General features: G+C 41.3%; 1 protein-coding gene across 16 annotated transcripts in view; it reads right to left on the bottom strand.

Moving 5' to 3' along the window:
• KALRN (kalirin RhoGEF kinase) overlaps window positions 1-25,524 on the bottom strand; it is a 705,836-nt gene that overhangs the window by 232,139 nt on the left and 448,173 nt on the right. For all 16 annotated transcript variants that reach the window (XM_055568424.1, XM_055568425.1, XM_055568444.1 and 13 more), the window contains 4 exons: window positions 19,832-20,014; window positions 18,477-18,595; window positions 15,632-15,698; window positions 14,961-15,070 (listed from right to left, as the gene is read on the bottom strand). In XM_055568424.1, coding sequence (XP_055424399.1) covers window positions 14,961-15,070; window positions 15,632-15,698; window positions 18,477-18,595; window positions 19,832-20,014 — 479 coding nt within the window. The remainder of the gene's footprint in view (window positions 1-14,960; window positions 15,071-15,631; window positions 15,699-18,476; window positions 18,596-19,831; window positions 20,015-25,524) is intronic.

The following is a 25,524-nucleotide window of genomic DNA, read 5'->3' as shown; positions in this document are numbered from 1 at the left end:
CCGCCGCAATTTTAATTTTGGAAAATGGGCTATAGTTGTAGTCACACACATGCAAAATGAAGTATATACATATGCATATTCTCCGTGGCACTCTTCATAATAGCAAAAGGCAGTGTATAGAGGACAAAGTAAACCATAGTACACCCATAGAACCATATACTATATGGCTATAGAAAATGGCAAAACTTCGTAGGTTTTTACATGGAAGAGCTCCAGGGCAAGCTGTTAAGTACAAAAGGCAAGGTGTAGAAGAATATACCTAATATTCTGCCTTTTGTCTAAGTAGGGGATATATATACTGTTATTTCCAATCCAAGAAACTAATGGTTAAAGTGTATAATTTTAGTTTTGCAAGATTAATTCTGGAGATCTACTATATAGCATAATATCAATAGCTAAGATTATTGCATCACATACTTAAAATTTGCAAAGAAGATGGATCTTTTGTTAAGTGTTCTTATACAACAATAGAAAAGAAAACTTTGGGAGGTGATAAATATGTCTATGGCCTTGATGGTGGTGATAGTTTCATGGGTATATAATTATCCCCAAATGCATCAGTGTTTTTGTGATATTAAATATGTACAACTTCTTACACCAATTGTACTTCAATAAAGTGGTTAAAAAGAAAGTCTTCCCAAAACAAAAAGTCAACCTACTAAACGGGAGAAAACACTTGCAAATGATGTAACCAATACAAGGTTACTATTCAACATATATAAATAGCTCATACAACTGCAAATGAAGCAACTGACAAAGGATTAATTCCAAAATATATAAGCAGCTCATATAGCTCAAGATCAGAAAACCTAACAATGCGATCAAACAATGGGCAGAAGATCTAAACAGGCATTTCTCCAAAGACATACAGATGGCCAATAAACACATGAAAAGACATTCAACATCACTCATTATTAGAGAAATGCAAATCAAAGGTACACTGAGGTATCACCTCACACCAATCAGAATGACCAAAATACTACAAACAATAAATGCTGGAGAGGATGTGAAGAAAAGGGAAACCTACTGCACTGTTGCTGGGAATGTAAATTGCTACAGCCACTATGGAGAACATTACGGCGATTTCTTAACAAACTAGGAATAAAACTACCATATCACCCAGCAATCTAATTACTGGGCAGATTCATTTTGATATTTGGCAAAACTAATACAATTATGTAAAGTTTAAAAATAAAATAAAATTAAAAAAAAAAAAGAAAACCACAATTCTAAAAGATACATGCACTCCAATATTCATTGCAGCACTATTTACAATAGCCAGGACATGGAAGCAACCTAGATGTCCATCGACAGATGAATGGATAAAGAAGCTGTGGTGCATAGATACAATGGAATATTACTCAGCCATAAAAAGGAACACATTTGAGTCAGTTGTAGTGACGTGGATAAACCTAGAGCCTGTTATACTGAGTGAAGAAGTCAGAAAGAGAAAGAAATATGGTGTATTAATGCATATAAATGGGATCTAGAAAATAGTACTGACGAACCTATTTACAGAGAAGAAATGGAGACAGAGAAAATGGTCTTGTGGACACAGTGGGGGAAGGAGAGGGTGGGACAAGCTGAGAGAGCAGCATTGACACATATGCACCATTGTGTCTAAAACAGACAGCTAGCGGGAAGCTGCTGTGTAGTACAGGGAGCCCAGCTGCGTGCTCTGTGACGACCGAGAGGGCTGGGATGAGGAGGGGAGGGTGGCTTAAGAGGGAGCAGATATATAATATAATCATGACTGATTTGCACTGATGTATGGCAGAGACCACCACAATATTGTAAAGCATTATCCTCCAATAAAAAAACAAAAAAAACAACGCGATTTAAAAATGGGCAGAAGACCTGAATGGACTTTTTCTCCCAGGAAGACATACAGATGGCTAACAGGCACATGATAAGATGTTTCAACATCATTAATCATCGTTAATCATCAGAGAAATGCAAATTAAAACCACAATGAAGCATCATCTCACACTAGTCAGAATGGCTATCACCAAAAGGAACACAAATAACAAATGTTGGCAAGGATGTGGAGAAAAGGAGCCATCCTACACACACACACACACACACACACACACACACACACACACACGCACACACACGAATTTACTCAGCCATAAAAAGAGGAGAGGGGCAAGAAAGGGTTGGGGGATTAAGAGGCACAGAGAAACAACCTACAAGCATACACTGTACAGTGTGGGGAGTATAGCCAATATTTTATAATAATTATAAATGGAGTATAATCTTTAGAGACTGTGGCTCACTATGTTGTACACCTGAAACTTATATAATATTGTACATCAAGTATACCGCAATAAAAAAAAAAAAGAAAGAGAAGAGCAACAGACTTTCACACGTGAAATAACACAAAAAGAAGAGCATTCACTGCAGTACTGTTTGAAATAAAACTGGGTTGGAAACAATGCAAATATATTTTTAACTCATTACCACAGGAAACCACATGAAAAAACATGGTGGATAAAGATAAAACATGGGTCAAATACTGCCACCAACTATCACAGGCTGTTATCTAATGCAGTAGGAAAAGAGGACAGTTTAGGAACTGAAAGGCCTTGGGTTAAAATCCTTATTTTGTTAGGTTAGGTGGCTCTGGGCAACTTACCATGAATCATAGCACCCATATTAAGTGACATTGTAATTATTATAAATGAGACAAGAAAAAGTTTTTAAAGTAAATTAAAAGAAATAAATGAAACAGTATAAAATGCAAAAACAGGATAGAGGTGGGTGGGGCTTCTTAATCTATACTTTTCTATTTAATTTTGATTTAAAAGTTGATTCAAAAATTAAAAGATATAAAGTAGGTCTGAATTATTCCATTTCTTACTTCTACCATTGGAACAAATAAATTTTATTGATTTGACTTACACTACCTGATTTCTCTTGTCCAAGCATTTTGGAAGCATCTTATAATTACAATTGGTTATGGTGACCGCAGCCATGAAATTAAAAGACGCTTACTCCTTGAAAGTAAAGTTTATAATGAACCTAGATAGCATATTGAAAAGCAGAGACATTATTTTGCCAACAAAGGTTCGTCTAGTCAAGGCTATGGTTTTTCCTGTGGTCATGTATGGATGTGAGAGTTGGACTATAAAGAAAGCTGAGCGCCGAAGAATTGATGCTTTTGAACTGTGGTGTTGGAGAAGACTCTTGAGAGTCCCTTGGACTGCAAGGAGATCCAACCAGTCCATTCTGAAGGAGATCAGCCCTGGTATTCTTTGGAGGGAATGATGCTGAAGTTGAAACTCCAGTACTTTGGCCACCTCATGTGAAGAGTTGACTCACTGGAAAAGACTCTGATGCTAGGAGGGATTGGCGGCAGGAGGAGAAGGGGACGACAGAGGATGAGATGGCTGGATGGCATCACCGACTCGATGGATGTGAGTCTGAGTGAACTCCGGGAGTTGGTGATGGACAGGGAGGCCTGGCATGCTGCGATTCATGGGGTTGCAAAGAGTCGGACACGACTGAGCGACTGAACTGAACTGAACTGATATATACACACACACACACACACACACCTGTTATCTGTGTTCTGTTTTCAATGACATAGAATGATTTGGTTTTGGTTTAAAGAAATATATATGTGCAATTAAAAAATGTTTGGCAAGCCATATTTGTAAGGCCAAAATGCCAATGATTTATAGAATCATGCTGCTAAGTCACTTCAGTCGTGTCCAACTCTGTGTGACCCCATAGATGGCAGCCCACCAGGCTCCCCCGTCCCTGGGATTCTTCAGGGAAGAACACTGGAGTGGGTTGCCATTTCCTTCTCCAATGCATGAAAGTGAAAAGTGAAAGTGAAGTCGCTCAGTCGTGTCCGACTCTTAGCGACCCCATGGACTGCAGCCTACCAGGCTCCTCTGTCCATGGGATTTTCCAGGCCAGAGTACTGGAGTGGGGTGCCACTGCCTTCTCTGTTTATAGAATCATAGATGATATTTTTTGTCCATCTGCCATTGAAATTTTCTACTACAAATAAGTATTACTTCAGTAGTAAGTCAGTTGAAAATGTTTGAAGACTCCTAGCAGTATCCATTTAATGATAATCATCTTTCGCCTGAATTCTGGAGTATCCTGATTTGAATCACTGAACAGCAGTGATTACAATGCAATTTGGGCTTACAAAATGCAAATATGCAGTGCTCAAAAATCAATAAAGTATCATATTTACTGCTACTTTTAGAAGAACTGTAGGTGACCCACATGTATTTAATATGAATTCTAAATTAGAAATAGAAAAATATTATATAATGCTGCAAGTGAGGATCAAACTTTTTTTACAAGGACAAGAAGAAAACATGTTTTTTTTGTTGTTGTTGCAAAGAGAAGAAATCTGGATCATCACCACATACATAACATAACATATTAAAACATTCATCTATTTTTAATATACTATAATTTTTATTTCTGGAACTAAATTCTAAAAGACATGTATTGTGTGGGTGTTTTCCATGAGAACACTGAACAACATAAGGTACAAAATCTTCACAGGTATTTTTTCAGGTGTTGAGATAGTCTTTATGGCTATTTCTCATCTTGGCCTTCAGGATAATCTCAGTGAAGACAATGGATAGAGATTCAGCTCTGAGATGTGATGGGCTGAACAGGACCTGGGAGTTAGGGCTGGAATGGCTTGGTGAGTCGGGGAAGAGCTACTCTAGGACAAGGACTGGTGAAAGGAAATGAACCGCTTTAAAGAGAAGAGGAATAAGCACAGAAGAGCACTCGGAACAAAAGAGAAGGAGGAGAACCTGGAGCCCCAGGCGCCTAGGATAAATAAATGCTCCTGGGTGTAGGAAACTTCCACTTGCCCACTTTTGGGCTCTCACTCCAGTCCCCTCACTCTGACCACTATGGTATACAGGTTCTACTCTATTAAGAGTGACCAAGGAAATGATACGATAGCCTGGATCATGACATTCCATAGAAGATATAAAATTGTATCCTTGTTTTAGAAGTTGCAAGGATCCTGTGACGACTCAGGGAGAGCTTCCCTCTTTCCTTAACTTATGACCAAAGGTCAGTGACTTGGTCACTTAAGGTTAATTTTAAGTAAAAAACGGTAATTATGCCCACAGAGTTGATAATTGATCTAGAGGCTGAAGAGAGTAATAGCAATTTTTGGTGACAGTAGCTGCCTATGGGAGGATACTCCAAAAATTCTCAAGAAATGAAAGCGCTTTAAAATGAGTTAAGTACATAGCATATCATTTCTAGAATTAATGCCTTTCTGGAAAATGAAGGTTTTAACAGCAACTGCCACTAGCCCACTCTTCTACTAATCCAAGGCCTCACTCCCCTTTCCTCCCCAAACCAAGCTCAAATGAAAGAGCCAGAGCTCACATCTAGTCACAGCTGTCGGTAGGGGTCTTACAGAGTGCCATTTTTCTCAGTTTTGAACAACCTCGTGTTGTGAGGATTTAATAAACTCATGTAGGTAAAAAACCCAAAGCAATACCTGGTGTACAGTAGGCACTAAATTGGTTTTTCAGGATCAGTGCCTCCCAATTTTAATAAGCTCCACTCCTGGAGATTTATCCCCAGGGAGCTTTTCCCACCCTGCCCCTGGTAAAAATCTATAGTAGATTGTCTTCTCTGAAAACCATATCCTGGGAAAAATCTTGATTGGGGTTATGTAAAAATTGGATTTCAAGGTCACATATCATTTAAGCTTGGAAATTCTGGGTTAAATTGGTTTGTTTATGAAGGGACTTTCAAAATCCTATAATATGATGAGGTACATTATATCTCGGAAATAAGTCGAGTATGCAATGCTTCCCAAACTTCTTTGCAAGTGGAACACTTTTGGGGAAAGTATCAGACTTTGTCTCAAGGAACACTTAGTGATCCCTGCTCCTGCCTGTGCACTGTCCTCTGGGTTAGGATCTGAGCATCTGTATCATTTAGCAAAACTCCTTGGGTGATTTTAATGCATCCAGTCCATAGATCAGCTTTTGAAAGCAATTTTTTGGGGCTCCAAAATCACTGCAGATGGTGACTGCAGCCATGAAATTAAAAGATGCTTGCTACTTGGAAGAAAAGCTATGACCAACCTACACAGCATATTAAAAAGCAGAGACATTACTTTGTTAACAAATGTCCATCTAGTCAAAGCTATGGTTTTTCCAGTAGTCATGTATGGATGTGAGAGTTAGACTATAAAGAAGGCTGAATGCTGAAGAATTGATGCTTTTGAACTGTGGTGTTGGAGAAGACTCTTGAGAGTCCCTTGGACTGCAAGGAGATCCAACCAGCCATCCTAAAGGAAATCAGTCCCGAATATTCATTGGAAGGACTGCTGCTGAAGCTGAAACTCCAACACTTTGGCCACCTGATGCGAAGAGCTGACTCATTGGAAAAGACCCTCATGCTGGGAAAGATTGAAGGCAGGAGAAGGGGACGACAGAGGATGAAATGATTGGATGGCATCACCTACTCTATGAACATGAGTGTGAGTAAGCTCTGGGAGGTGGTGATGGACAGGGAGGCCTGGCGTGCTGCAGTCCATGGGGTCACAAAGAGTCGGACACCGCTGAGCGACTGAACTGACTGCCCTTTCCAGTGTGCTTCCAGCTGGCAGATCCTACATCCACTCTATATGGTTTAATTTTTAAATAAAAAAGGTAGGAATTAAACAAGCTATCCTGTGATGGGCATATCGATTCATAACTTTGAGTAAGTTGTGCACTACCATCTCAAGTAATTGTTGAAGACCAGTAGCAGTATTAAACTCTATTTTGCTTTTTAATTTGAAACTTATGAAGACGACAGGTTATGTACACTTGATCAGTATAATTCTACCTACTTCAAATAGACATGATGAGTTTAAATTAAAGCACAAGAAGTCACAACACTTTTCACAAATGATGGGACATTCCTCCTCAGCTGTTCTATAGCAACATCTTGGTCTTTACCACTTCAATAATTATGTGTAATAAATCATGGGAGAATGAGCAAAGCAAGAAGTTTAGGTGCTTGTGTGAATATCTGGGATTCTTTCAGAAATAAGTAAAACTTTTAAAGAAATGTCAAGATTCAAATACTGTATGATATCACTTTTTTGCAGAATTTAAAAAATACAACAGACTTATGAATATAACAAAAAAGAAGCACGCTCACAGATACAGAGAACAAACTAATGGTTACCAGAAGGGCGAGAGAAGTGGGAGGGGCAATACAGGGGTAGGGGATTAAAAGTTACAACTATCAGGTATAAAATAAAATAAGCTACAAGGATATACTGTATAACACAAGGGATACAGTCAGTATCTTAAATGGAATATAACCTTTAAAATTGTGAATTACTCTATTGTACACCTGTATTGTACATAGTGGGGCTTCCCTGGTGGCTCAAATGGTAAAGAATCCACCTGCAATGTGGGAGACCTGGGTTCAGTACCTAGGTTGGGAAGATCCCCTGGAGGAGGGCATGGAGACCCACTTCAGTATTCTTGCCTGGAGAATCCCCATGGACAGAGGAGCCTGGCGGGCTACAGTCCATGGAGTCGCAGAGTCGGACACGACTGAGTGACTAAGCACAGCACATCATACTTAGTGTACAACAACTACACTTCAATAAAAAAGAAATGTCAAGATCTAAGCAATGCTATTACTCTATCAAATTATTGTGATGCAATACATTATGCAGTTACTTTATGAAGAAAATGCTTCCCTCCGGCTTTGGATGGGATCCTGGGAAATAAAGCCACTAGCATTATTGACAGAAAAACTTTGTGAGCTTTGTCATTGCTGCTGCTGCTAAGTCACTTCAGTCGTGTCTGACTCTGTGCGACCCCATAGACGGCAGCCCACCAGGCTCCCCTGTCCCTGGGATTCTCCAGGCAAGAACACTGGAGTGGGTTGCCATTTCCTTCTCCCATGCATGAAAGTGAAAAGTGAAAGTGAAGTCGCTCAGTCGTGTCCGACCCTCAGAGACCCCATGGACTGCAGCCCACCAGGCTCCTCCGTCCATGGGATTTTCCAGGCAAGAGTACTGGAGTGGGGTGCCATAAGCACTATGAAAACAGTACCATTCCAAAGGCACCCTGGGCCATTCTGAAACTGTTATTTTTGCCAAAGGTAAATTTGGTCTATAGTCTTACTGCTTCTAGAGGAGTGTGTCCTTCACTGAGGACCTTCATATCAAGGGTACAGCTTGAATTTAAAGGGGAATACATGTGATGGCCTTGTTTGTGCATGCTCTCAGGCATGGGCATATACACTTGTTGGTGAGAAGGGGAATGAAGCAGGGTCACAGTGGTAACAAGAGAAAAGTAGAACAACAAGGAGACATAAACAAATAAAACTGGAGGCAGGCTGGGGAGAGAGGATCAGGCTTATTTGCAGGCAGCCCAGGACACTGCCCCTTATGCTTCTGCATACAAGAGGAGCTAGAGATCATTTCTAAGGGACCCATTAGTGACCAGATAGACCCAGAGCCCAGCATGGAAGAGGTTCTGGACTGCAGGCCAGGACAGCTGGTTAGCACACTAAGCAGCTGTTAAACTACTGGAGGGTTGTGTGCACCCCAGGGAAGGTGCCAGATGGCTCATAGAAGTCTTTGCTCAGCACAGTTTGATCATCTGGGCTGAGCCATGACAATCACCAGGCTCTGTCTCTTTATTTCACAGCAGAAACTTCTGCTGAGGTTAGAGGTGGAGAGGAAAGGTGCACACGGCTGGACTCTTACTCAGTATACCCCCCACCCTCACCTTAAACCTCAAGCAGCAGCTTACCTCACTGCAGTGCTACCTGTTGAATGTGTTTTGCTTATATTTCCTAAATTTAACTTTTGTGATTAGATGAATCAAACAGTACTGCACAAACATAAGTTTAATGTTAAAGTAAAATATAAACAACTAATCTTGCATTTAATGTTATTCATAGGCCATTGACAGACAGGCTGTTTAGTAGCTAGGCATGGACACCAAGAAGTTAGTGTGTACAACTGAAATGAACATGACTTTGACACACCAAAATGAATGTTTAGACTTTTTCTTTGGGTACTCCCCCATATTTATAAAACTAGCACTGGAAAAAAAAAAAACAGCAACAAAATCGCAGCTATAATTTTTTAAGGCCCTACTGATAAGTGTGTAAGGCTCACAGTTATCTCTCAGAGTATAAATTTAGGGCCCAAGAAAAAACACACTAGGATGTCCCTCTCTGCTAGACATTTGAATATTAAGAAAATGACAGTGTGAAAATAGGGAGTCATGAAGACGTGGATTCTTTGGCTGTGTTACTCAGTTTGAGCAGGTCACAAACCTTTGTAAGTTCCAGTTTCTATGAAACAAGAGAGTAGAAAAGAACGAGATTTTACTGGTGTGGGAACGAAGCACAGAAAGCAGAGAATACAAACAAGGTGCGTGAGTACAGGAGGGAGAAGGAGAGGCCAAGCAGGGAAAGCAGCTGCAGCCTGGCAGAGGGGCCTTCAGATGAGGCTGTGGCCTGCACACCCCTTCTCTCTCCACTTGGGGGAGCCAGCGCCTCACCTTGTAGCTACAGATCCACCCTCTGCATTCCAAGGGGTTGTAGAATCAATTTAGAGGGTGGAAACCAGCGTTAAAGAGGAAAGAGAACAGAACCTAATCCAAAATATCAGAGCTCATCACACATGGTGAGGGTATCATTTTGCAGGATTTAATTTTCCTATTATATATAATATATAAAGCATGTGCATATCAGGACAGGATATATAATTTTTCTTTGGCTCATAATACAAAATGTTTGAAAAACACTTAACTGACTTTCCTGCCTACCATGGGAGACAGGGAGGGCTAGCTCTTTTTCATCCATCTCTCCCCTTCCATCTCACTCTCCCCCTCTCTATACTGCCTCCTCTAGTACTGCCCACTCTCCCTCCCTCTCTCCCTTCTTCTCCCCATCTCTTCTTTCCCTTGATATCCACTGTCCTCACTTCTCCTCTATCCAGGTGTTCTATCCCACTTTCCCACTCACTCTGTCTCTCCTCCCTTCCTCCACACTCCGGTCGCCACCGTTCCTGCCTTGCACCCCCTCCACCCACCACCTCGCCCCTCTTGTGCCTCAGTCTCACAGGAGCGGACGTGACAAGACACAGTCCACCTGGGAGTGTGACGGCTTCACCTTCCCCTACCCTTGACCCAGGATGGAGACTCACTCCCAGACTTCTTCATTTCAGGCCATTATTGTAAGGGTGTGTGACCTGGATGACATACCTATGGAAGAAATGGGTTGAAGTGTTCCTGAGATTTGAGGATGCACGTTGAAGCTGGTTAGATATGAACCAAAACAACCAGACTTGGCAGTGCCAGCCATGGTCTGTGGAGAGGAGAAAGGGACCGCCCCAGCCCCTGGAATCTATGCCTAATTGTTCAATGGGGAGATGTCACAAAGTGTGCAAGTCACTGGGCCCTCTCTGGGTCTCAGGGCCCTTATCTGTCAGTGGAGACGATTATGCTTGATGCTCAGGAAGACCTTCTGATCCCTGACAACAGAGATTTTATAAAAATGTTATTGCCCAGACTCACATATGGCCATATGTCCAAAAACTGAAAGGGAAAAATTAAGTTCAGATTTAACCAAAGGGGATGAGCATTTTAAACAAACTGCTGTCCTTACTGAAGCTGAAAATCAAATACAAGGCAAACTGAAAATGAATGATTTTCCCACATTACAAGCTGTAGGCCAGTCAAAGTGGGGAGAGAGCATTAATAAAACCATCACCATTGGGGAGACCTATGTATGGCATTTATTACCTTTCCTGAGTACTCCCAGAATGCTTAACAAAATGCAAAAAATATATCTAGGTTTTGAATAGATAAGTGCCATGATCTTTGTATTTAGTTCCACAGATATGAGATGCAGAATCAACATAGGGAGAGCAGAGGGTAAAAACCAAGTATCACTCCACTTAAACCTCCAATTTGTGTTAACATCACTACTTGTAACTATTAAATTCTACATATATGAATTGTTCTTCTTTACAAAAATTTTGGTACTTGGGAACTTCCCCATTCAATACCTACAGAGACAAAGCTCCTACAGGAAGGTCACACACACACAAAACCAATCTTGACTGTCATTTTTCAAAGTGACATCATTTAGAAGGATCGATATTAACTAGCCGAGTTATTTAACATATTCACCTTTGGTCTAGATACTAATTTCCTAGTGCCTCAGCTGATGTGGTTACGCAGGCAGTGTCCATCTCAGTCCCTCTGCCTCTCAGTCTCTGTCTCCAGTCTTCCTCCCTCCCAATCTCTTTCCCTCATTCTCTCTCTAGAGAAGACGCACAGAACCTGAGCTATGCACTAGAAATCAGAGGAGTCTGTTTCTCTGTCAGATAGCACTTAATTATAAATTTGAAAAGATGCAAGCAACTGGGGTTCAAAAGAACCTTTTGATATGTTTAGGTTAAAAAGTGACCATTTCAGAAAAGTATTCCTGAAGAGCAAACTAGAGTTTGGATAATTGCCTGGTCTTCCCAATAAGAAGTACCCAGGAAACTCTTTCATTTAGACATGCAAATGTTTTGCTTGTCTAGAAGGTTCTGACAGTGGTGAAGAAAAATAATGATTTTCCGTATCTTGAGATTTTCATAAACAAAAGAGAGAATTATGACTTGAATGGCATTAGCCATAAGTCTGCAAATTTTAATTCTATTTTTAGCCCATCCATACATTCATCCACCCAACAAACACTAACTTAATGTTTACTGTGTGCCAGGTATTGGGGTTATGCAGTGAAAGATATGACCTCTTATGGAGTTCACAATTCCTGCATTTTCAAAGTTGGCTTAATTGCCATTTTTAATACTACTCGTTAGAGATTTTAGAGGGTTATACTTTCTACATTAGTCAAATTTTGTATGACATGAGAAGAAAGCACATATTATGAGTAGAGTAAATAAAGCCTTAAGTCCTCTAGATCCTACTGGGAATTAATAAACAGCTTCATTTTTTTGCATATTCCCCTAAATTGTGGACTATTTAAAATATCTTTGGTGGATAGCTTTCTAAATGCATTACAAGTTCCTTACTTTTTCATGCAGGATATGCCAATGATTCATTATTAGCTATTACTAATATAATAATATATTATTACGCTGTATCATAATACAGTGGTTCTGTTGGGCTCTATATTGGGTTATATTGGGACATAGGATCATCAGTACCAATGGAGAATAGCTCTTGACCACCTTGATCTTTTGGGTTCTTTTGACTCTTTTTTGGAAGTTTCTCTTTCTTTCCTGTCACATACTGATACCAAGCTACTTGCTCAAATTCTTGATTCTTATTTGATGCTTCTAAATTGCTATGGGCTTGGAAACAATCTAACCAAGAAATAGAGAGGTTTTATGGGAGACAAGAAGGAGTTCCTCTGGAAAGGTAAGAACTTTATGCTATTTCTTTTGGTTGGTCAGAGGCTGGTTTTTATTTTCTTCTTGTTTCTTATAATGTTATAAATAGGTAACATTTTTGGGGTAGCTGTGTTCTTAATCACTGAATTTATTCCTCTACAAAATGCAATATTCCTATGGCTTAATTTGACTTTTTATTTTATGGAGTTCTTAGAACTCTATTTTGTAACTGTTAGGTAGATCTTCAGCTACTTTTTAAATAGACTATCAAACAGCTTGCCTTGATTTACTGGATTGATACCTTTAAACCACAATAAGGCAAGGTTCTGCTAGATAGTCTGTTGTTATTTAGTTGTTAAATTGTGCCCAACTCTTTATGACCCCATGGACCATAGCTCACAAGGCTTATCTGTCCATGGGATTTCCCAGGCAAGAATGGGGAACATGGAGTGTTCCAAACATGGAGTGGGTTGCCATGTCCTTCTCCAGGGGATCTTTCCAACCCAGGGATTGAACCCATGTCTCCTGTATGGCAAGTGGATCCTTTCAACGCTGAGCCATCAGGGAAGCCCAGATATTTTGTTACAATTGGTCAATTTTGAAATGCAGAGTCTTTCCCCTTATATACTGATTTGGCAAAAACAAGGCTCACAGGAAGTGCGTATAGTGATCTCTGTATTCCTATACCTTGCCAATTTGGTAAGAATGTGAGCAAAGTGAGACTTCTGACTAAATCCCAGAGATCATAAATCAGATAAGAAAAGTAACATGACTTACTGCTTTCTAGGCTGATATCTTCCCAAATATCTAGGGAGATGGGATAATACTCAACTGAGCTCAGATGATGGAATGTGAGGTCAGTGGTCAAGAATGGCTTTATTAGGATCTTATTAAATAGACATGAAGAGAAAATATTGCTGTCGCTGGAGATTTCCAGACAAAAAATATAGAGTATAAAAATTTGGATTAAAAAAAGACTAGAAACTTTTATCAAGTACTCCAGAGAGTCAGAAGGTATTTTCACCCTGGAGCTTACTGCTTTCATAATCGGACAGGGGAGCTACATATTTTATGTTTCCTTTAAACTAATGCCATTTGATGACTTTACAGGGATTAATCATCACGTGTTGATGAGAGGAGTGCCTCTTCACCTGCTTTTTAGACCTTTTAGAGCTCAGCATCCTTTAAATCCAACTATTACTTGCCAGGTGGCTCAGTAAGAATCCGCCTGCAGTGCAGGAGATGCGTGTTTGATCCTTGGGTTGGGAAGATCCCCTGGAGGAGGAAATGGCAACCCACTCCAGTATTCTTGCCTGGAAAATTCCATGGACAGAGGAGCCTGGTGGGCTATAGTCCATGGAGTTGCAAAGAGTCAGACACTGCTGAGCAACTGAACACACACACTTGCCTTTGGTCATTCTTAGCAAAGAATGAGGTCTCATTCTCTAGAGCTGGGCCATGCCATAGAGTAGCCCCTTGTCACCTATATTTATTAAACAAAGTTGAAAACTCAGCTCTCAGTAGCATAATCACACATCATGTGTTCACTAAGCACACATAACCAGTGGCTTTGGTATTGGACATCACAGACACAAAACATTCCCACCCTACTGACGGCTCGATGGCACAGTGCTGCTCTGGAGTCTTGGCTCAGGGACTGCCACCCTGGTGCCCTGGCAGTTTCATCTGCAGCATGACAACTTCATTGAGTCAAAGCCTTGACTAGCCCGACCCTAGGACTTCCTCTACACTGTATCCTACAACTCTGAACCTCTACGTTAGCCCTCCTTTGCAACAGGGTCCTGAGAGAGCTCTAGGACTTTTTGTCAACATTATTTCTCAAGGTTCCCTCCATTTGTACATTGGAAACTGAGTTATTTCCATAGCTGGATATATCATCTAACCAACCAGTGTTCTTGCTGACCCTTTGTTAACAACTGAATATGTTTAGTATGCTATGGAAAAGATGTTTAAATCAGATTGGGAGCTGGAAGAAGTGAGTTGTGAAGTTTTAGGACTCTATGATTCTACTTATTTCAACAAAACATAGAGGGTTGATTGATGTTCTCCCCTATAAACTGTCAAGAAATATATTCCATTAGATAATTTGATTAGGTATCTATCAATCTGTCTATTGTTTTGGTTGAGGGTGGGGATGATGAGGTAGTTAGGGATGAAAGGAATATTTAGGTCAAAAGAAAACATCAGAGGAACTTGAAACCTAAGGCCTGCAAGGTAGGATGGTTAACCTGAGATGAATCCTAATGTCAGGATTACCCAGAGTTTTAATAAAGAGAAGCTACTTTTACTTCCTCAAGCCCGCCTATTATTTTGATTCGGTCTGAGGATACTGCTGAACATTTGACTTCACCCTCCTTTAGGAGTTTTGGACCACTGTGGAGAAAGAGGGATGAGTGAGAAAGAAGTCTGACAGCCATTGACTTAGAGATTTAACAGGCACTACTTTACTGGGAGAGAATTCCCAGTCAACTTTGGTCCACTTGTTGGGAAGCCGTGCTGTTGGGTATTTATGGTCCTAAGTGTACTCCACTGAAACCCTCCACCACCAACCTACTTGTTATGAAAATCGTAGATCTCCTGGATGTTGCCAAAGATGATATGCTCCTTATTAAGGATCCCAGGGGGGATCTCCTCCACACCACTGGTCATTTCCCACAGGTAGGTCTGTAAGACAGCAACAGCTCCATCATTGGCAAGCACTGCCATGTGAAATACATACAAAATAGGCCTTAAAAACTTGTGGGGTAAGGGTCAGATTAGGGATGCATGTAGAGCTTAAAAAGTGAGATGGTAAATAAGCAGAATGAAAAGAAAGAAAACCTGAATGTTCTATTATCTTGATCTGCTGTTAAGGAAATTCATCCCAGCAACAGCACAAACTCCATACTTTTATTTATTAAACATGCTTTGAGTTTGATTGTGCATCGGGGGGAGATGTAGATTTCAGACTTAAGTTCATTGACTGTGTCATGGATTTTATTTTGAATTCATTTTCCTTACATGCTTTCTCTTGCTGGGTCTAGTTACAATCTGAGAAAAGTTTGTTTTCCAAAGCACTTTTAATTCTCATGCAATTATTACTGACTTGGGGAAAGACGTCCTCTGGCTGGTTTTTCATTCTTCAAGCTCTGGGATAAGACAGAGTACTGAGCTCCTCTCCAGTACCAGATGTGGCAAGGACATCATTTTCTAACACAGCTGAGAACTGATGACCACAAGACTTACCTCTAAGCACTCATGTAAGTCCCTCACATAAGCCTTCTCTGTCTGGAGCAATTCTGCCATAATGAATCTAGAAGGAAACAAACGGGCTTTTAGTTGGTTAGAGAGGGAATGCATCCCTTCTTTCAAACTTCACTGCCCCCACCCCAAGCATTTATCACAGTCTTGAATGTCCTTTATTTCTACTTGACTAACATAAACCCCTCCCTCTGAGGCCCTCTCACTCTGAGCGTTGTGTCCCTTCAGTACGCTTGTGCTCAGCAAGTTCCATACTTACTCCCCTCCTTTCTGCCCCAGGCCTACCGTGTTGTGATTCTGTGCTGATATTTGTGCGCTCTCAGTTGCACGTGTGTGTGGGCACAAGCATGCAGCACCGCTCACACTCATTCTCACCAACTAGACACCAACTCAGCTTCCTACATTTCTCTTACTGTAGCTCCCAGAATGCTGATTCCTGCTCAGTAGAATTGCTGACTTACACCAAAATGGTTCACAGTTCCACAGGTTAAACCAGGTTTAAAAGTCAGAAAGGTTAGCAAACTGTTTTCTGTAATGAACCAGAGAGTAACCACTTGTGGGTCACTCAGTCTCTGTCACAAGCACTCAGCTCTGTTGTTGGACATGAAAGAAGCCACAGACATATGTTAAAAAGAAATAAGTCTGGCTGTGTTCCAATACAATTATTTATGAACAGAAAATAATTTCATCTAATTTTTATGTAACAAAATATTCTTGTTTTGATAGTTGTCACCATTTAAAAATGTAGAAAATAATTTTTAGTTTATAGCCTATATAAAACAGGTGGTGGGCCAGGGGTGGCCTGTAGGCCACAGTATGCTGACCTCTGGCCTCCAAAGGGACTATTTTACATTGCAAACTACTGTGCCTGAGGCTGAGTGGGTGATCCCACCCACAGGACAAGCTAACAATGTTAAGTGACTGCTCTTCACTCTCCCGAAAAGAGAAGCCTGTGCCACACATTTGCAAGGGCAGGGCTCCTTTCTCCCCGACTCTTAAACAACACAGTGCACCGGGGCAGACATTAAACTTAAAGACGTGGGGCTTCACTGTAGTGTACCCACGTCTTTCACAAATTTGTATTATAAATGGTCCTTCATAGCTGGCATGTGATGAGCAATAATATCTAATTTAGCACAAAGTATATTTTTATACATTTATTTTAGATTTTCTATGTCACTGTTTTCATGGTACTTTATAATGAAAATTCCTATTTATAACGTGTCACATCAGATAAAAACTTAGAGATAGATTATCCACAGAGTGTTCCCTATTGGGAATTTCACAAGAAATGTCAAAATAAGAGGCATCTTCTCCTGGACCTTTATCTTCATGGTATTTTTGCTTTTTTAAAGCAATACACTGTTCTAGCAGTGGCCTTTCCATTAAAGTATAAAAATTCCCTTTTGTAGGAGTTAATAAGCCACATTCTTACTATTCTTGCTCTATTGGTAGATGGAAAGTCCATGAACTTTGAAGTCAGACAAACATGAACTGAATCATGACTGCTGTTTCCTAGAGGCAGCTCTTGCTTCTCCAAGCCCCAGACTACTCAACTGTAACACAGCTGATCACACAGGGCCGCTGCAAGGATTAAACAAGCTCACGTGAGCACAGTTCCCAGAACACTGTCAGTGCTTGGTGAAAAAGCAAAGAAGGAAGATCAGAAGGAACGTAACCCCACATGCTTTGAAAAGCTGTCTTTGATTTTACTGCCTTGGATTCTGGCAAGCTTCTATCTTCCCCTTTTTTCTCCTTCTACTTCCTGCAGTTTTTCCTGTTTTTCTTCATAATATAGCTCCACTACCCTCTACCCCATTTTCTTTTACTATCCATTCACCTTTACCATCCTCTGGCGATTTGGAGTCCCAGAGAGAGCCCAGCAGGAAGATATGTCCTCACACTCTCTCCTCATTTTCCTCCCTGTTATGGGTTGAATTGTGTCTCCCCTAAAATGCATATGTTGTGTCCCAACTCCCGGTACCTTAGGATGTGGCACTTATTTAGAAATAGAGTCATTGCAGATGCAGTTAGTTAAGATGAGGTCATACTGGCATAGGCTGGGCTCCCATTCCAAAATGATTAGTATCCCTAAAAGTGGGGGGGTAGAATCTGGACACAGGCCTGTGTTCAGGGAGGATGCCAAGTGCACATGAAGACAGCCATCAATATGGCAGGAGAATGGCCTGGAGCAGAGGCTTCCCTCTCAGCCCGCAGAAGGAACCAACCCAGACAACACTGTACTTTCAGACTTCTCACCTCCAGAACTGTGAGATGATACATTCCTGTTGTTAAAAGCATCTACTTCATCATACTTTGTTACAGCAGCCCAAACAAACTACTACACTCCCAGATGAAACACAAGCTCTGACTTCACAGACCACCTTGAATTTCTTCAGCTCTAAGGGACCTGTGGTCCTAGTTTATTTTGATAAAATCAACTACAGAAGACTTCTTAATCTTAGCACACACTTTTTTCCAGCATTACCTGAAAGGACTCTGTCAAAATGCTCTTCATAAAGTGTGTGCATATCTCTGGCTGTATGTAACTGTGTAACACTGATGTAAAGGAAGCAGAGTGGCAAGATTTGGTTTGTAAAGTTGACTTGGTTCATTGCTTCTTCTCTCCAGTGCCCTACAGTTCTTGGTTAGTGTGAAATGTGGGTGGAAGCATCCCGTCTGTCCATCCCAACCTCTGTAGGTGGTCATGAGGATACATCAGCTAGTCTAAAGTGATGGGTGGCGGTGAAAACCAAGCACGGCCATGAGGAACCTGCCAGTCAAGCAGAAACTGCCCCCAACCCCTGCCCACACGCACACATAAACATACTCTTTTTTCCTGGCTGATTTCCGCTTCTCTTCATTAACCTCGTGGTTGGCATCCCGGAGCTTGACCTCACGATCTGAAAGGCTTGCTGGGATGATGTCCAGCTCCAGGTCCTTGTTATCCTACACACACACAGATCACAGAGGTCACCTTGGAGATGTTCTGGGAAAGCAACTCAACAGAGTTAGGGGAGGCAGGGGACAGGAAAAACAAAGAAAGATGTAATGGAGAAGGATAAGAAGATGGGGAATCCCACCAACTACCACCCATAAGCACTCTTCTTCATAATTCTTCAAAAATGTTTTCATAATGTTTTTTCAAATAAGAAAATATAAAATGTCCAAGTCAAATGTTCAGGACTAATATCTACAACAAAGGAAAAGAATGACCACACTTGATAACTAGTGTCATATTTCTCCAAGGACTTTGGCTCTGTTTGGATCTACACACACACACTGGTCCAAGGTTGACTATTAACCATTAAAACAGATGTGAAACAGAAATGCATAAATACAGAAGAAAACTTCCATTTGTCAAGGGAAAGTAAAAAAAGTAAATATTTTTATTTAAACAAACAACTTCTCTGGAAATAGAAAGCTAAATGATAGAACGATTACTGAATTTTCTAATTTCCCATTCCTGCTTACTTCAACCACTGTCTGGTATTTATATAGGATGAAAACCTCTAGGGAAAAAAGCTCATAGGTTAAAGTCTGGGGGAGATGTTAACTCCCCCAACTTTAGTGGTTTGACCACTTTATTCTCTGTTTCAGAGTATGAGCTTATTTAAAGATTTAAGAATTAGAAATCCTAGGATTAAATTGCTACCCTGTATTTAGCTCTTAATTCATGGGTATCTGACCCCTATTATAAAGAAGAGATTAAAAAGTCAGTCTTCTTTGCTTCCTGGCAAAGAGTGTCTCTTTTCAGTTGAAATGTCAAATAGACTTTATACATACTGCATCCCTTATTCTTAAAAGAACACTATTATACATACTGAGGACTCTAATCATTTGCTGGTCAACATAATTGGGTGGAAGACAGTACTGATGAAGCCAAGATAAGAAGTTTAATCCTCAAAGTCAACAGTTAACTCTACACGTAGAAAAACTGTTCTGTAGCCATAGGCCCCACCCCTGGCCAGCCAATTTTACAACATACACAGCACCAGTTGTGGGGAGTTGGAAGTTCCAGAAAGATCCAGCCCATCCAGGAGAAAAACCACACAAGGCAAGTGCTCTAGGTGTCAACAGCTCAGAAAGAGTCCTCTGCAATCCCAGCTTCCTTCCACAGTGAGGAGCAGCAGTCCTGAGGGAGAGGGAAAGGAAGATGCCCCACCTGGGAACCCCCACACCTACCTCCGTGTTGACTCCTAGGGCTTTCTCCAGGGAGTACCGGTATTTTCCCATCCTCAGTGAGAAGTCTCTGTAATGCTTGTCCACTGTGGTCACCCATTTCCTGATCTCTGTGGCATGAATGTGACCTTTTTCCACAAAGCTATCAGCCAGCTGAATCAGAAGCTTCACCTTCTCCTTTGTTTGCTGCCCCAAAAGATGGTCATAAGTTACTAGCTGACCTTCACTCTCATAACCCATCACCCCATCCATCTTTCCTTCTTCACAGCAGCCAGAGAGACCTCAGAGCCAGACTGCCGGGATCTGTACCCCAGTGCTGTCACTTATAGACGGGAGGTCCTGGGCAAGCTACTGAAACCCTCTGTGTCTCAGTCCCTTCATCTGCAAAATAGGGGTCATAACAGTGTTCACATCATAACACTGCTGTGAGCATTACATGAGTTGACAATGCAGGATGGGTCTGAACACAATGCTCAAAATAAGAGCTCAGTAAGCAATATATGTTAGCCAGTATGATTACTGATGTAAGAATCTCTTATGTTAATATAGTACTTTATTGGTTTACAGAGTATGCTAATATCACATCAGAGGCTTGTTGGAGTCTTAAAGCATCCCTAGAAGGCTGGTGGAGGGATGCGGTGTAGGTCTTATTGAGTCACATATGAAAAAAGCTGAGGCTTTGAGAGGCTTAGGGCTTGTCCAAGTTCATATAACCTGTAAGTGGTTGAGTGTATTTGCCTCTTGTCTGTAGTTTCTAGTTCTCTCCCTTCATTGCACTGGCTTGAAGAAGGCTTTCTAAACCTCAAATGTGTTGGTACAGCCAGAATCTGAAGAAATCTAACTAGCAGATTTAAGAGTAAACTCTGTCTCTTTCACCACCAGGATCTTATCTTTAGTTTTCTTTAGAGAGAGGAGTGAACAAAGCTAGTTTCCATCACAGGGCTAAGTGAGGTGGAGCCATGGCATATATTGGGTTAATTTCATTCCTAACAAGAGTGTGTTCAACACCTACTCTAACCACACCAATGTGCAGAGGGGTGTGGGAACTGACTTGGGGGGTAGACAAGAGAAGAAAAAGAGATACTCATTTCCTCCCAACAGTCTTTATTCCTAGAGGGACAAGACTTTCACCCAGAGTAGTTAAACAACTCAGGGCATTGTATAACTGAATGCCAAAATGTAAAGTATGTATAGTTAATACTGCAGTGATTTTAAAAAAGGAAAAAAATAAAGGTGGGCTGGCAGAGGCAGGACAGGTCTCATGGGGGAGGTGGGGTCTATGTGCGTCAAGATATAGAAATGGAAGGGCTGTCCAAACAAGCAAACGCTTGCTCATCTTTTATCCTAAGTTTGGGTTTTGAAACTCTAAAGTCTATTAGGAAAGCCTGATAGATTTTAAGAGAAAAGAAGAGTATTTAAATACAATTCTGAAAAAATAATCTTTTTTCTTTCAAACAGGGGGAAAGTAGGTCCAAAATTTGGACCATGCTATAATCCAGATAACTGAGGGAAGCAGGCAGAAAATCACTGGAGCAACAGTGGAACAGACAGAAGAGCCTTTCATTCCTTATGCCACCACCATCACCCTGGCCTCTCCAGGCTCATCTACAGCCCCTCCTCCCATGAGAGACTGATCCTTTCAAGAAATGCCCGAGGTCTGGTGGGAAAGGCAAGAAGAGAACTTGGCCACCACACAGCCAGGGCTTCTGCTCTCCAGCAACTCACTGAACACGCCTGAGCCTCTCCTATCTCAGTGCAGTGGGCTGGTCCCTGGGGCTGGGAGACAAGCAGCCAGAAGAGCTTTAGTGTGAAGGAGATAAGGTGGGTATGAGGACAGGAGAAACACCTCTTTAACCATGAAAAGGCAAACAGCAGCAGCACTGAGAATCAGTCAATAAAAGATACCTGGTATTCCAAGAACTTTTAAAAAACTTTATTTATTTAGCTGCACTGGGTCTTAGTTGTAGCATGTGGGATCTAGTTCCCTGACCAGGGACCAAACCGTGCACTGGGAGCACAGAGTCTTAGCCACTGGACCACCAGGGAAGTTCCCCAAGGACATACATATCATTGCATTTGGGGTTTTCCCCCTGGAAAACAATTTTTCTTAGGCTTTTTTTTATAACTTTAAACATTAATTTTGTAGCTATAATCAGGAAATCTATCTTTATATAAAAGTCTTGGAAATATATATCTATTCTCTGCTATTGGTATGGAGACTTGCGTATGAGATGGGGGTTTATGCCTATTGGTAGCAACAGTCCTACCAGAGCAGCTAAAGCAGAGGAAATTATATCCTGAAACATCAAAACTGATTTCAGCATCAATAAGGAGAATGGCATGTGAGCAAGAGCATTCCAGGTACATGTGGAACCCGGGGAAGCAAACAGACAGTGAAATGAGCAGCACAGAAAGGCCTTCCTCACGTGGCCTCACCTGCCTGTGTGACCACAGCTCTCCGTGGCTCCTAAACTCCAGCCATGTTGAGCTCCGCCTGCCCCTCCTGCAGTCAGTGGCTCTTCTTCACCTCTGTTTTTATCTAAATGTCCCTCCTCCCCTCCCAAGAAGCTGAAGGGGGATTGCCCTTCCCAGTCTTCACACAGTACCACACACATGCTGCTACTTCAGTGTGTATCATCCTGAGTTATTTATGTGTCTCCTTCATTAGACCATATGTTTCTAAGAGATAAATGTGATATCTTACTCATTTGTATCAGCAATGTTTAGTAGGTATAACATAAATGTTGGGAAAATGGATGAGTGGGCAAATATTGTGCTGAAAGGTGAGCAGAGCTAGACCAGCACGAGTTGAAGGCTTACATGGGGAAGAATTGTTGTTCAGTCAATCAGTTGTGTCCAACTCTTTGTGACTCCATGGACTGCAGCACCTCAGGCTTCCCTGTTCTTCACCATCTACTGGAGCTTGCTCAAACTCATGTCCACTGAGTCAGTGATGCCACCCAATCATCTTGTCCTCTATCATCCCCTTCTCCTCCTACCCTCAATCTTTCCCAGCATCAGGGTCTTTTCTAATGAGCTGGCTCTTCACATCAGGTGGCCAAAGTATAGGAGCTTCAGCTTCAGCATCAGTCCTTCCAATGAATATTCAGGACTGATTTCCTTTAGGGTTGACTGGTTTGATCTTCTTGCAGTCTAAGGGACTCTCAAGAGTCTCCTCCAATAACACAGTTCAAAAGCGTCAATTCTTCAGTGCTCAGACTTCTTTATGGTCCAACTCTCACACCCACACATGACTACTGGAAAAACCATAGCTTTGATTATATGGACCTTTGTTGGTAAAGTAATGTCTCTGCTTTTTCATATGTTGTCTAGGTTTGTCATAGCTTTTCTCCCAAAGAGCAAGCGTCTTTTAATTTCACAGCTGCAGTCACAGTCTACAGTGATTTTGGAGGCCAAGAAAATAGTCTTTCACTGTTTCCATCATTTCCCCATCTATTTGCCATGAAGTGATGGGACCAGATGCCATGATCTTTGCTTTTTGAGTGTTGCATTTTAAGCAAGCTTTTTCATTGTCTCTTTCACCTTCATCAAGAGGCTCTTTAGTTCCTCTTCACTTTCTGCCATAAGGGGGTGGTGTCATCTGCTTATCTGAGGTTATTGATATTTCTCCCAGCAATCTTTTTTTTTTTATTGTTATGTCACAATTTATTCAATTGATTCCAGTTTGTGATTCATCCAGACCAGCATTTTGCATGATGTACTCTACATATAAGTTAAATAAGCAGGGTGACAATGTACAGGCTTGATGTTCTCTTTTCCCAACTTGGAACCAGTTCATTGTTCCATGTGAGGTTCTAACTGCTGCTTCTTAACCTGCATACAGGTTTCTCAGGAGGCACGTAAGGTGGTCGGTCTGGTATTCCCAACTCTTGAAGAATTTCCCACAGTTTACTGTGATCCCTTCAGTCAAAGGCTTTAGCATAGTCAATGAAGCAGAAACAGATGTTTTTTTGGAATTCTCTTGCTTTTTCTATGATCCAACGGATGTTGGCAATTTGATCTCTGGTTCCTCTGCCTTTTCTAAATCCAGTTTGTACATCTGGAAGTTCTTGGTTCGTGTACTGTTGAAGCTGAGCTTGGATGATTTTGAGCATGATCTTGCTAGCATGTGAAACGAGTGCCATTGTGTGGTAGTTTGAACATTCTTTGGCATTATGTTCTTTGGGAATGGAATGAAAACTGATGAACAGATTTGAGTCATGAAACGGACCCAACCCCTCCTGAGAGCAGTCTGAACTGATTTCTAGTAGGTGACTATGGTGGCACCATGTGACCTGCTGCAAGTCTGGGCACTGCTGATGAGATCAGAGGTAAAACCTGCCCCATGAGAGCAGCCCATCAATATTCAGCCAGTGACTTCCAAGGTGTCCTGGTCTAGGAGCTCTTACTGAACAGGAACAGGGGCAACATGCTGGGTGGATTTTCTGGGAACGTGGACCATAGAGACAGGGTTCTGGGTAGCTTGTTGCAGAGCAGAAGTGAAAGCAGAGAGCAGACAGGAGGAGAGAAGGGAAGTGAGTCACAGTGGTGGTGATGTTGGCCTGTGATGAGCTGACCAGGTAACACGGCTGCTGGAACTGTCCTTGTCTCAGGTGACATCCCAATTTTCATCTCCAGAGGTGAGACTATGCTATATGTCTTGTTCTTCCCATTGGGTTGAGTCACTCAGCTTTTCCTGGGCTCCTGGGAAGTCCAGCTACATAGCTTCTGTCTTTATTTCCATATCCTGCCATACAATAATCTTTTCCTCTTTGTAACTTAAGCCAGTTTGAAACTCAAATCTTACCACCAAGAAGAGTAACTTATATAGACTGACAAAGTGGGGGTCAGATTGTAGAGGTGCTTGCATGTTAGGTTCAGAAGTAAAGACATGATCCTGTGGACAAAGGGAGACTTTGGGGAATATAATTTACTTGGGATTGGAAATTTGGGACTGACATCTCACTTATCTTGGGCTTCTTATGCCCCCTATTATATGTTTTGCTCTTTCATTTTGAATTCTAATTGTTATTGCTGGAAAAAACAGAAGTTAAAACAAATAAGAATTCAGTGGTTCTATTTTTCTTTTTTCTTTCTTTCTTTCTCTTCCTTCCTTTGATCAGTTAATATTATACCATCTTCCCTAAGCACAGTGCCTTACTCTGAATATAGTTTGTTAAAAACCCCTTTGGTGTCTTTAGCACATTTGACAAGTCTTTAAAATTTAGCCTTCTTGATATATTCTTATCAACTCATTATAAACTTCCAATTGGCCTTTCATTGCTAATCTATCTTGTACTTATTGCTACATTCTTTGTAGGTATGGAATTATCGAGTTCCCTGTATAGGAAAACAGTTTCTTGAGGTATATCTTCATGTTCATTTCATGGGAGAGAGAAATTGCCATTAAACATGAAAAACTAAACTTTTCAAAAATGTCTGTCACATGTGAGCTATATTCATTCCTCTTAAGAAAGAAAAATGAAGTCGCTCAGTTGTGTCCAACTCTTTGTGACCCCATGGACTGTAGCCTACCAGGTTCCTCTGTCCATGGGATTTTCCAGGCAAGAGTACTGGAGTGGGTTGCCATTTCCTTCTCCACAGGATCTTCCCAATCCAGGGATTGAACCTGGGTCTCCCAGGCTGTAGGCAGACACTTTGCCATCTGAGCCACCAGGGAAGACCCATTCCTCTTA

The sequence above is a fragment of the Bubalus kerabau genome, chromosome 2 (genome assembly GCF_029407905.1).
Source record: "Bubalus kerabau isolate K-KA32 ecotype Philippines breed swamp buffalo chromosome 2, PCC_UOA_SB_1v2, whole genome shotgun sequence".
NCBI classification, from domain to species: Eukaryota; Metazoa; Chordata; class Mammalia; order Artiodactyla; family Bovidae; genus Bubalus; species Bubalus kerabau.
The sequence above is the reverse complement of the archived record's forward strand: the minus strand, read 5'-3'. Positions and strand labels throughout refer to the sequence as shown.